The sequence below is a fragment of the Cottoperca gobio genome, chromosome 21 (genome assembly GCF_900634415.1).
Source record: "Cottoperca gobio chromosome 21, fCotGob3.1, whole genome shotgun sequence".
NCBI lineage: Eukaryota > Metazoa > Chordata > Actinopteri > Perciformes > Bovichtidae > Cottoperca > Cottoperca gobio.
The window spans coordinates 13,458,477-13,470,590 of record NC_041375.1 but is presented as its reverse complement, the minus strand read 5'-3'; the positions used below and the strand labels follow the sequence as shown (position 1 = coordinate 13,470,590).

General features: G+C 37.6%; 2 protein-coding genes across 2 annotated transcripts; one reads left to right on the top strand and one right to left on the bottom strand.

The window, feature by feature from the left end:
* Window positions 1-785: 785 nt before the first annotated feature.
* Window positions 786-8,273, top strand: nostrin (nitric oxide synthase trafficking). The gene is made up of 16 exons (XM_029458352.1): window positions 786-827; window positions 1,007-1,092; window positions 1,194-1,277; window positions 1,452-1,514; window positions 1,611-1,692; window positions 1,786-1,848; window positions 2,753-2,851; window positions 2,957-3,082; window positions 3,603-3,701; window positions 3,776-3,901; window positions 4,307-4,415; window positions 4,497-4,585; window positions 5,779-5,904; window positions 6,658-6,907; window positions 7,007-7,099; window positions 7,178-8,273. The coding sequence occupies exons 1-16, from the start codon at window positions 801-803 to the stop codon at window positions 7,312-7,314; spliced, it is 1,659 nt and encodes a 552-aa protein (XP_029314212.1). The 5' UTR covers window positions 786-800; the 3' UTR covers window positions 7,315-8,273.
* Window positions 6,916-11,860, bottom strand: spc25 (SPC25 component of NDC80 kinetochore complex). Its single transcript, XM_029458353.1, has 7 exons — window positions 11,709-11,860; window positions 10,568-10,730; window positions 9,882-9,947; window positions 9,508-9,654; window positions 9,284-9,409; window positions 8,991-9,089; window positions 6,916-8,314 (listed from the first exon to the last, which is right to left on the bottom strand). Exons 2-7 carry the CDS (start codon window positions 10,716-10,718, stop codon window positions 8,190-8,192), a joined length of 714 nt encoding a protein of 237 aa, XP_029314213.1. The 5' UTR covers window positions 10,719-10,730; window positions 11,709-11,860; the 3' UTR covers window positions 6,916-8,189.
* Window positions 11,861-12,114: the final 254 nt, after the last annotated feature.

The window sequence follows — 12,114 nt, the reverse complement described above, 5'->3', positions numbered from 1 at the left end:
ATCCTCGACTGCACTTCCCTTCAGTTCTACCGAAACATTTTTGCGTCTTTCAGTGTGTAGATTTGGTTTTACTGCTCACAATTTTACTGTTTTGGTTCAGCCTCACAGCTATCTTAGTGTCGTTTTCAGACACAGTTAGCATCTATCTGGTGAACATAGTGGAGCATTTAGCAGCTTCATATCCAGATATTTTACATTGGACTTACATCTCTCAGGTGAACAAAAACGCAACTACAAACAGGAACGCTAATGTTTTTGCGTGTCAGCTGATTGTGTGAAGAGGCAAATGTTTGCTGACACATGTTTTGTCCACATCAACTTCAAAGGTGATTAAATGTCAGTGTTGTCTTTACACTTTCTTTTTACTGCTCCCAAGTTGGCAAAGAAATATTGTTATTGCTGGTTTAACGGTTAGTCTACCAGTATGTCTCATATTACCAACATTTATAGCTGCTTGGTACCCGGTTAGTGTACTTCTTTTCAACATGAATTAATAAAGCAACTCTTACTTTGTCAAAGTATTTGTATTTCCATTTATCGCTGGTGGACTAAGTGACAGATAAGAGCACAAATTGCCCTTTGCTTTGTGTTTATATCTGTTCCTTTATTTATTTCTGCCGCAGACTGACTTGGCATCCTGCTTGAGTATACATTTGTAGTTTCTTTTTTTTCCCTCTTACTGGAATTTTCCTTTGTATAGGTCACTAACAAAAGCTCAGGTGATTTCCGCATGAGTGACTTTGGGAGGAGGGTGGTCAAAGTTCCAGGTCCAAAGTCAACAAACAGCCAACAGCCTTAAGATGAAGGACCCTATCAGCACCTGCTCAGTGAGTATTTCTTTGAAAAGTCCGATTCTGTGTTTACTTCTGAAATGCACTGGAGTAAAAAATAAGATTTTGATGTTCATTTTATTCATAACTAACTTTGAATCGGTTTTAACTCGGTTGATTCAGGCGATTAATTGCTCCACGGCAAACATGTCACAGAGCTTTACTCTGTCTTTCAGTATAACCAACTCTATCAAAATGTGAAACGATTTTCAAAAAGCGGGGAGTTCTTCTGCAAAGAACTAATGACCGTTTTTCAGCAAAGGTATGTTCAGTACAGTTATGGCCTTCAGACTAACTTGTAATGAGGACAGGAGTTACTGTTTGACTGCTTTTGTCTCTCGCTGCAACCTTTTCCTGTTTTAGGGCTGAGCTGGAACTCACTTATGCCAAAGGTTTACAAAAACTTGGTGGAAAACTCATCAGAGCCTCCAAAGGAATGACAAACAAGTAAGAGATGGTGCTGAACTTTCAAAATGTTGTTTGTTTTGTGTTTAACATGACCTCTTCCTGGTATCGTGGGAAATAATATGCGTCTAGCAGGTTAGATGTGATCAAAACACAGGCAGATGACAGGCCAATGAGCCCACAGCTCTAACCTTTTCATGCTGGTTCCCCGCTCAGTTCCACCTACAGTGCCTGGTGTCATGTGTCAGATGAGATGTACTCCAGAGCAGATGCCCACAGGTAGTTTTCAACCCGAGTTTGCTTCAAAGCTGTGCCCGTCCATAGATTGAACCAAAGATTTGGAGTTAAATTTGGTGTTTTGTTCTTTTTTTTCAGGTCATTAGGAAATGCATTTCAGCAAGAAGCAATTCTGGAAATACGACAAGTCTTGGACGAGCATAATAAGAGGAAGAGGCCTGTATGGAATATATTCTGTTTCTTTAAATCAGTATATCTGTCCGTGCAAGCTTCCGGTCATAACGTGTCTCTGACCTTTTCTGTGCTTTTATAGCTCGACAGCGCCATTGAAAGAACTGGAAAACTTGTTACTGCTAATTGGGGTGAGCAACTCAAGGTAAAGACAAAACAAAATGTTTGTTTGCGTGACGATTTTGTCATGGTAAACTTTATAGTGAAGCCTTTGCAGTATATATAATGTATAATAGAGACCTGGATAATGCATTACAATGAGTTGATACGCTTTTATAATGCTTTATGCTGTGTTAAAATTGTTACAAGCCATTGATATAGAATCACAATACTTTACAAATTCAAGGATTATAATAGTTTATGATCAGTCACAAACTATTGTATGACTATGAACAACAGGTTTTACATCTACAACAACATCTCGGTACTGTTAAGAAAGTATTATGACCGACCATAACTGCACTCTTTGCTCACCTCAGGGTGACAGAACAGCACCATAACGGTCATAAGACTTTACAATGTCATGCAAAATGGGTAAATTGATGATGAGTGACTGATGCTTGAAATAAGGAAGTATTATTGTTATTGTTTATTCTGTTGGCTGTTGATACCAAACACCATATACCATATAGGTTTAAGGGACTTTTACCCCATGTAATGAATGTGAAATAATGCAATATGTAAATGTTACAGATTAGGGGTCTGTAGAAAGCTTTACTGTTATTTATCAAAACAACATATACTTTTATTTTCCTTTGAATTTGCATGAAGTATCTAAAATGTGCAATAATTGAAGTCAAGCAATAATATAATATAGAAATAAAGCATCATATAAATCTTTCAGCAGGCAGTTCTAATTGAATGCCCTCTAAACCTTTCCACTCCTGTATGGAGCCAGTTTACACCAGCTCAGATGTAAAGTTTGAAGTTGCTTTCACTCACACATGGCAGAGTAAAGTGATGTATGTAATCGTTTCACAGTTTACCTGTACGATCTCGTATCAATGATATGTTAATGTGGATTCTGGTGTTTTTCTCTTCTAAAACAGATAAAGAAGAAATTGCTTGGACTAACAAGAGAGCATGAGGCTCTGTTCAACTTTGTTGAGAACAACAAACAAATTTGCACAGAAAAAGAAAAACAAAAGGTTCAGTATATGTCTACCAAACCATTATTTTACTGCATACAGTTTATTCTCCTCATCTGGGATAAAGCTGCCAACACATATTTTCCCCCCTGTTCTTGACTACAGATGCTGAACAGGCTCACTAAATCGGCAGAGATGCAGACGCGGGTGGATGAGGAGTACTTTAGTATCAACATGGATGGTCATCAGATGAGACTCAAGTGGGAAAACACACTGAAAAACTGCTACCAGGTGCAGTAAAATGCTCTCCTGCTTCTCATGCTGTAGGCATTTAACTGTTCTTCTTATACAGAGTGGCTTTTTGTGAGTGAACAGGTATGTTCAGTGTCTTGCTCAAGGACACCTCATTTGTGGTAAGAGTTGAACCAGTGGGCTTTTGGTTGCAGAAAATGCTCTACAAGCACTTGGTCACTCAACCACCCAGGTACACTGTTTGGAGTGCCAATTTATCACAGTCCACCCAGTGTATTCTGCAACTTATTTCATGCTGTTTTCTCTGAGATACACACATTTTATCAGCGTGCAGCAAAGAACAGTAGCCTTTGGTTACTGTACACTCTTTCCAGTCACTATGATCTTGTTTTTCTCAGTGCGTTTACTCAGATTGGACCTCAGGTTTAGATGATAATCATCCAACAGGATATGTTGGGATATTTCATGCTATACAGAGTAAATGACAAGGACAAGACTCTGGAGAGGGATTGAATGTACGGCACACAAATCATCACTGCACTACTTTCTGCATTTTCAGATCATACAGGAGCTGGAGAAACAGCGAATAGAAGTTCTATGCAACATTTTGAATAGATACAACCTCCACATGTCCAGCTTTGGGAAGACCCTCAAACATGTAAGACACCCGAGACCTTCATCCTGCTCATTAGTATGCACTAAATCCCTTGATGAATGTTATATATTTTCCAGGGACAAAGACAGATAGAACAGACAGTCCAAAGGGTGGACATGGATAAAGACATACAAAGCCTGGTGGAGGAAAACAGCATCACAGCTGAAGATCACAAAACAGAGTTTTTGGTGGCTGATTATTTTGTAAGTGTGCTATTTTTTTTGTTGCTCTGAAAACGCTCGTCATTCAGTGACTCACTCAGTTAGCTCTGCAGGGGATGTCTTTTTGATGGGGGCCAGCAAGTCGCAGAAATAAAGGTGGATTTATCATTTTGTAACAGGAACTGACATAATTACATTATGTAGTCGTTAAGTTGTGCTCAGGTCTCCCTTGAAAATATGATAGTAATAACAATGGAATTTTCCTGATTTGATAAAAGGTTATTAAAGGCTACTGTGCAGTAGTGTCAATAGCATGTTTGTGAAATGTCCTTGAAATACTTTCAGCACAAAAGACCTTGAAGCCTTGGCACATGTAGCATCAATGGTAGATTTGAACCAAGGCCATCATAGTTGCTGATGCGTGATCTGTGTTCTTGGATGCATTAGGAGGAGGACAGCAAGTCCCTGATGGCCAAAGACCGAAGAAAAGAGGCCATCAGACTCAAACTCCAGCGTCTGGAGGACGGTATTACAAAGACAAAGAAAGACCGTGAAGGCGAGTTCATAATGAACAGTACTATATGAGGTCATTCATTTCTCATTCGTCTCCAAGTCTCATTCGACATTCTCATTTCAGGAATTGAAAAACTGATGAGAACGTATTCTGCAAATCCATCTTTTTCAAATCAAAAGAACCTTGAGGAGACCGAACTGCAGATTGATGAGGTAAACAGTGCACAGAGTGTGTGGAGTGCATGGAGGCATAGTGGTGTGTGCAGATGAATATTTACTACCTTAAAAGTTTAATGTGTAATTCCGAGCCAGCGGCTCCAGAGAAATAGAGGGCAGTTTTTCACCTCTAAACTGGGTCCATACAATCTCTAATGTTCATATTTTAGTTGTAGTAGTTTGGCATATTTATTGTATTCTGATTTATTATTTATAGTGTGTATTGCATTTACTCCTGTGTAATGCCTGTCAGTCAGTCAGTGGGCAAGAATACCAAAACTATACCAAACTGCTGAAACTGTGAGAGCCGGTCAGAAAACACTGCTGTCTTATAATCTTCACACTTATCCATCTGTGTTTACTGGGGCACTAATGTTAACGGGGGCTGTAGTCTGTGTAACGTTAGGCTAGTTTGTTTGTTGGACTAAATCTAAAGTGGCATAAACCAGAAAACCACCTGCATATTCGTCTCGTCTTCCCGGTGGCGGTGCAGCCAGGAGAGCAGCCCGCCGGGGGAGGAGAGAGGTCGGCCGCCTCCGTTAGACGGAGCCTCAGTCAGCGGCCGAAGAGACTTGAGCTCAGCCAGAACAAGTGGGCTGCTGGACCTGTGTAACAGCAGCAACAGGGAGTCTGCAGTTCCCCGGTGCTGTGGCTGAACTCGAGCTAACTGCTAACTGAAGCTACCCTGTTTCCCGGGGCTGCCGACAGCTATACATTCAGAGAAACAACGTCCTGGTAGCTGTGAGGACGAAGCGAGGTGGTGCGGGTCGTTTTCTCATTTCTGCCACTTTGAATGTAGTCCAATAAACAAACTATAAAACAGACACAGAACATGGCTATAATATTTACAAGAGAGTCAGGCAGCTGTCTTACTGGAGCTACAGTGTCTCACTATCGCCTCTAGAGGAACAAGTGGTATTACAAGACTGGACGGAGCGCAGCTAGTCAGTTAGCATGCTAACTGAAGTTAGATTTAGATTCAGATTTAGTTTAACTTCAATAGATTTCTCTGCAACACAACACACAGACGTCTTTGACATTAACGTCAACACTGGTACCTCTTCACATTCTGTTGATGTTTATTCATTGTTTTAAGTTTAAATTCTAGCATATCTTACACATTGAACCTTTAAATTGATCATACATTTGATTTGCTGATGTTTTCACGAATGCCATCTTGTTTCTTGCAGAGTACTCTAAAACTGGATCTGCTCGAGGCCACTCGCTACAAACTCTCTGTATCACTGTGTGAGTTAGAGGGGAAAGCCAATTCCTTTCACCGATTTAGTGACAGCATTGTGAAATGGAAAGATAAGGTAAGACATCTTCAGGACATGAGCTATGTACTGGGGTAGTGGTAGCCTATTGGTTAAAGGAGAGTTACTAATTGTAATGGCACTGGTTTGAATGCCCAAAACTAATGGGAAACTTCTTAATGGGGAAAAAAACAATTAAGCTCTTCAACATATTCCAAAAGGTGCATCTTGCATTAAAAGCAGACCCATTAAAAAAGTATTTCCCTGGATAAAAAAAGGGTTTTGTGAAAAGGTTTCTGCTAATTGTGAAGCAGCAGGTTATTGAGGTATAATTGCTGAATTAAAGAACAGCTGCGTGGGTAACTTTAATGGTGACGTTTTAACGGTGTCAGAAATGATAAAACAGTGAACCTTTTTAGCCGGATGAGCTCAAGAACTGCTACATCAACAACACCCGACATGTTTCAAATTTGTATTCATTTAGAAAATAATGTCATCTAATACTTTTCATTACACAACATCGATATTGTTCTCATTTTGTTATGCAAGACATAATAATCCACTTTGTGTTTGTGCTACAACCTCTTGGAGTTGCAGTAGCTGGGTGTTGTGTGTAAGTCCATTCAGGTCAATGTTAATTATAAAACCCTCAATCACAAATTTACCTCAAAGGGGATTTATTGTCTGTACAGCATACAATAACATCTAACCTTAGACCCTCTGTTCTTATCTGCAAAAATATGTAGAAGTACTTCTGGTTAGGAATCAAGGTTATAGAATATTATGTAACACAAATATCTTTTCTGTCTAAAGGACTGTGAGCACAGTGTTGTTCAACTGACTCGTCCAGTAAAACTCAGGAGGACCCCATTCAGATCCCGACAATCATTGAGAGCTTCCATCATTTACAAAGGGCCTGCTCAGTTTGTGACACAGCAGTCCGTGGAGGCTTTACAGAGTGCCACCGACCAGGTCACTTCCATAGGACATGAAGCTGCAGCTGTAGAGTGTGACGGCACCGTTAATGGAGCCCTGTCTCATACTGACGATGACAAAGAACAAGGTAATACATTTCCAGAGCAACACAAAGATTTATTTCTATTCAGCAGATTTGGAATTTCATCATGAAATTAAAGCAATTCAAAATATCAACATTGAACAGGTGGAATAACACCGGAGCTGTGCAGTATAGGAATATGCAAGGCCCTGTACAATTTCACACCTGAACAGGATGATGAATTGACTTTGAAAGAAGGTAACTGGCAACACATGTGTAGATTATCTAACAACAGGAGAGGTTTATAATCTAATAAAAATGACTTTTGTTTCACAGGAGATCTTCTAGACATTTACAGAAAGGAAGAGACTGGGTGGTGGTTTGGCAAACTTGATGGGAAGACAGGACATTTCCCATCCACCTATGTCGAGGAGCTGCCTGTGTTAAGCAGCGTCAAATCATCTGATGCCTGACTCGCCAACAACAAAAATACAAACCTCACCCTGAATCAAAGACATTCACTTCTGCCGTGCCGAACTTTTAATGACATCAACTGGAAGCCTATTACTAAGTAAAACTACACATTCTATGATATTCATTGCACAGCTATTAAAATGGCTAATAAAAGCAAAAGCATTCACTTTAATAATAATAATACAGATTTCTGTGCCGACAGTCAGGATCTATGCTTTTTGTCACTGCTCTCCGTGAAGTTATTAATGCTGTGAAGATTCACTCTGTTAATCTTTATACCTAAATTATTTTCCTCATTATTTATGCCACATTATGTTCAGATGAACTCAACTATAGTGAGTTTAATACATATTTTAATACATAAGTGAAAATTGAGCACAGAAAAATAAAATGGTCTACTTTTCCCCATCCACTTTAAACTAATTAATGACATGAGAAAATAAATGAAATCTACCTCATATGCAAATTACAAATGACTTAAATGTTCTTTACTTCTGAAGAACATCTACAGTACACTGGTGAATATTTCAGGATTTAGAGAAACATTTACCCCAGGACATCTGTTCTCTCAAGGCCAACCTCCAGGGTTTGAAACTATGCCAAATACGCAGTATACACTAAACTGTAACACGACCATGCTCAATAATGAAACAGGACCAGTGTTCAAATTAAGTCCAGTATTAAGTAGTCCAGATCTGTTCATATAACTTTTTATTTATTACCCACAGAAATGTATATAAATGCATTAGTCTTGACAAGGCAGTTGATGTTTTGTTTACAGATCTGTACTGTAGATACAGACTTTGCTCCTTGCTTAATATTAGTCCCCATTGCAGCAAGACCTTCTCTATCTCCTCCTCCGATCCTTCCACTCTTAGCAGCGTGCCCGAGAGATGAACTCCTTCCTGACGTTTGCCAGGAATGCTGGTAAGTTATTGGTCTCCTGAAGCCGGCTTTCCAGGATTGACAAACACTCCAGCACGGGGTCACTCGACACAACTGTAGAAATTGAAAACTTAAATTTACAGACACCATTTACGATGGTTGTTGCAGGATAAGACTGTTGCTATATCATATTTTGTATCATTGTCAATAAATCTCACGAAAAGACCAAAACCAGAAGTACATTATTCTGTCTCTCAATACTTTTTGACTTCCCTACTTCCCATCTGTGGTACTCAGAGTCCATTACTTCCTATTGAAAACATAAACGTTTAAAAACTGTTCATAAATATATAGTTTTATTATGAAACAATTTCCTGGAAAAACAGCTGGGCAATGTAGTTTTTTAGGGACCGTTTTCAATTGTGGATTAATACACATTTGCTGCTCTGGTTTGCATTTACAGCAACAGGACAGTTTATATAGGACGGACTCAGAATAAACTACAGCGGTCGTGTTCATGGGAATGAAGGAACATGTCACTTAGTTCAACGGTTTGGCAAATTTATACTTATTTTGTTTGTTTTTTTAGACAACAGTGCAGCTCTATGGCACAGAGGAATAAGCTCTATGAGGTGTAGCAACACAGGCAATACTTGTGAGTAGGATTAGCGCATTGTTGGTTTTGTTTTTCTTATGGCATTTGTGATCATAGGAAAAGTAAAGAATATTGTCAGTCTTATCTTTTATGCAAGTATAGTTTTCTGATATACAGTATGTATGTGTAACTTACTCTGGTATGATCCGTCTTCTTTAATTCCCAATGTGACAACATAGGCGCTGTTCTGATCTGAAGGGTTGATATTCCGGAAAACAAACTGCAGCTTTTCACCTTAACAAGGACAACAAACACATTCTGTAAATTCTGAAGTCAGTTACTTCAACTAAAGATAGTCTGGGCATTACCTGAGACATTGTTGTTTTGTGTATACATTGCTATTAATGTATAAAAACAATGATGGATAATAGAAACAGGACTAAAGAAAGATACTGAATACAGAAAATGCATGTTTGTGTTTGGCATACCTTTAACCAATTGAGTTTTGCCAAGGATTGTTCGTATCTCCATCCCCAAATGATCCTGAAAGACTACTCTGGCTTTCTGGAGATTCCTCAGTCTGTCTTTGTTTGCCTTATGTTGAGAATAGATTACTGCAAGAAAAAGATGTCAAAGAGTTAGTTACTAAAAACGACCTTATTCACAAATTAAGTTCTGCATCTACATGAATCATTTTATTTTCAAATCTTACAATCTTTTCTCTTGGCTTGTTCTTCTTTAAGTTTCTCTATCTTCTGGATGATGTCGTCTTTCTGCATTTCCTTCTGCTGAATCTCAGATATAATTTCAGAAACGGCATGCTGTTTCTCTTTCAATGACGCATTTTGTTGTACCAAGTCTGGGGGACAAACATTGCATTAGTCCAAGAACGCTTTCACATTTACAATGAAGCATTAGGAATTATTTAGCACATACAAACAATTACAGTACTGGAACCAAAATACAGATGGTGTGGCAAAATCAATATTTATCAACCATCAACAATCGTCTAAACATTTAAACATACAGCTAGGACTGACTGTATGGCGCAATTGCAATGCTTTGTGGCCTAATGCATAAACTTACCTCTTTTGAATGTTTGTATTGTCTCAAACAGCATCTCATCGTCCTTACATTTCTTTAAACACGTATCTGCACAAAAAGAAAAAAAAACATATTCAAGACAGCCTGATGTAATTTTATTGTTGGATGCAATGTTAATGTTGTAACTTTATCATTTACTGTATGGAGTATAATTGCAAACATTACTGATATATATATATATATATATATATATATATATATATATATATATATATATAAATAAATAATATATATTTTTAAAAAATATATATAAAATATAAATATATATATATATAAAAATAATAATAATAATAATAATAATATATATACATACATACATACATACATATATATATATATATATATATATATATATATATATATAATATATATATATATATATATATATATATATATATATATATATATACATACACACATATACATATATATATATATATATATATATATATATATATACATATACATATACATACATACATATACATATACATACATACATATATATATATATATATATATATATATATATATATATATATATATATATATATATATATCTGTATATTGATTTGATCCAATTATGGACCCCAGGAACAGTTATTATTGCCAGCGCAACAACTAATGTGGATTCCAATAAATGTAAAAATAAAAGATCTCAGACATACCAAGTGCAGACTTCACAAAGTGTCTGTGGGACTGGCACAACTCTGTAGTCGCGTCAATTATCTCCCCACATGTTTTAAGCTGTTTGTTGTGGATCTCCTCCATTGCACTGGTGAACCCATCACTTATGTTTGGATCAGTAATGGACGTCATGATGTTCACAATCTGCAATTAAAACAACAGACAGCACAATGATCATCGTGTGCATGTAAAAGAACATTATTCTCACCTTGGATAGAGCCATTTTTATATCGCTTCTTTATTTCAGCGTATTATGTCATCAGTGTATTGTTGTGGGTTATGTGTTTTATGTCCGGCTGCAAACAAAATATAATAATAAAGTAGAGTTTGAAGCTGAGAAACAAATACAAAAGGGAGCAATGTTTCAGCCAAAGTGGATCACTTACTGTGAATACTATTTATGTTCAGACATATCATAATGTGTAAAAGGTATGGCACAGATCAATACTACCACCCACTGCCATACATACAGTATATACCTGCAAGTCTGTATGGTTGTATATTTGTATACAGTATGATTGACCAGAAATTGAATTAAAACAAAAAGACAGACTGGAACAACTGAGATGCAATGTCAACATCTCCTTATCTGACAACCAAGCAAACTCCATCCGCTGATGAAGACTGTGTGATACTGTTGACAGCTCGGAAACGATCCAGAAATTAACCTTGTCCCGGGATTGTTTTGTCAAACTTTCATAAAACATTAGCAGCCTCAACTTCCACAACAAGTGTGTTAACTTGTATCCTGGCAGCGCGATCAACAATAGATAATAACAATGTACGTAACGTTACACGAATGTTAAATTACTCCGTACGAATTGACGAGTAACGTTACCGTAACGTTAAGGAGTACCGAGCTCACAAACAGGGTTACCTTGCCCCTGCAGTACACTACGGAGTAACCGTTAATACCTAACGTTGAACCGTTAGATTGGTTAACGTTATAGTATCAACACATACGCAGGTTAGCGCTAACGTTAGCTGGGAAACATTAGCAGTTAGTTAACTTTAGCCGTAACTAGCCCAGAACTACGCAGGGAACTATAGCAACAGAGTTGTTCGCAAAGGAATATCGGATTAGCTAGTTAATAATCATCTACATATAATAACGTTACTCACAAGGTTTAATGTGCAGCCGTTGGTTTGCTTTATTTACGTCTTGCTTGAACTAGTCGTTATTTTCAAAAATCCGCGGTCTGCATACAGGAGGAGGCGGGGACAAAACACCGGAAATAACGTTTTCTTTAGTTTTCTCCCGCTTTCAAATCAGCTAAATAACCAAATAACACTTTTTACAATTCTGTGTTTCCTATTCATTGACTTTAACAGAAAACGTAGCTACTGTATGTTATTTCCTGCATTTAAATATAGCCAAAGGAGCGTTCAATTTCACACAATGCTACGTTTATGTCTTTGTTGGGGTTTTATACCACCTTGTGGTGAAACTGAAGAAGTTCAAGTGGACCCAAACTATCCAACATCAAGTTCAAAATACTGTATATCAAAATACTATTATTGCCAGTTT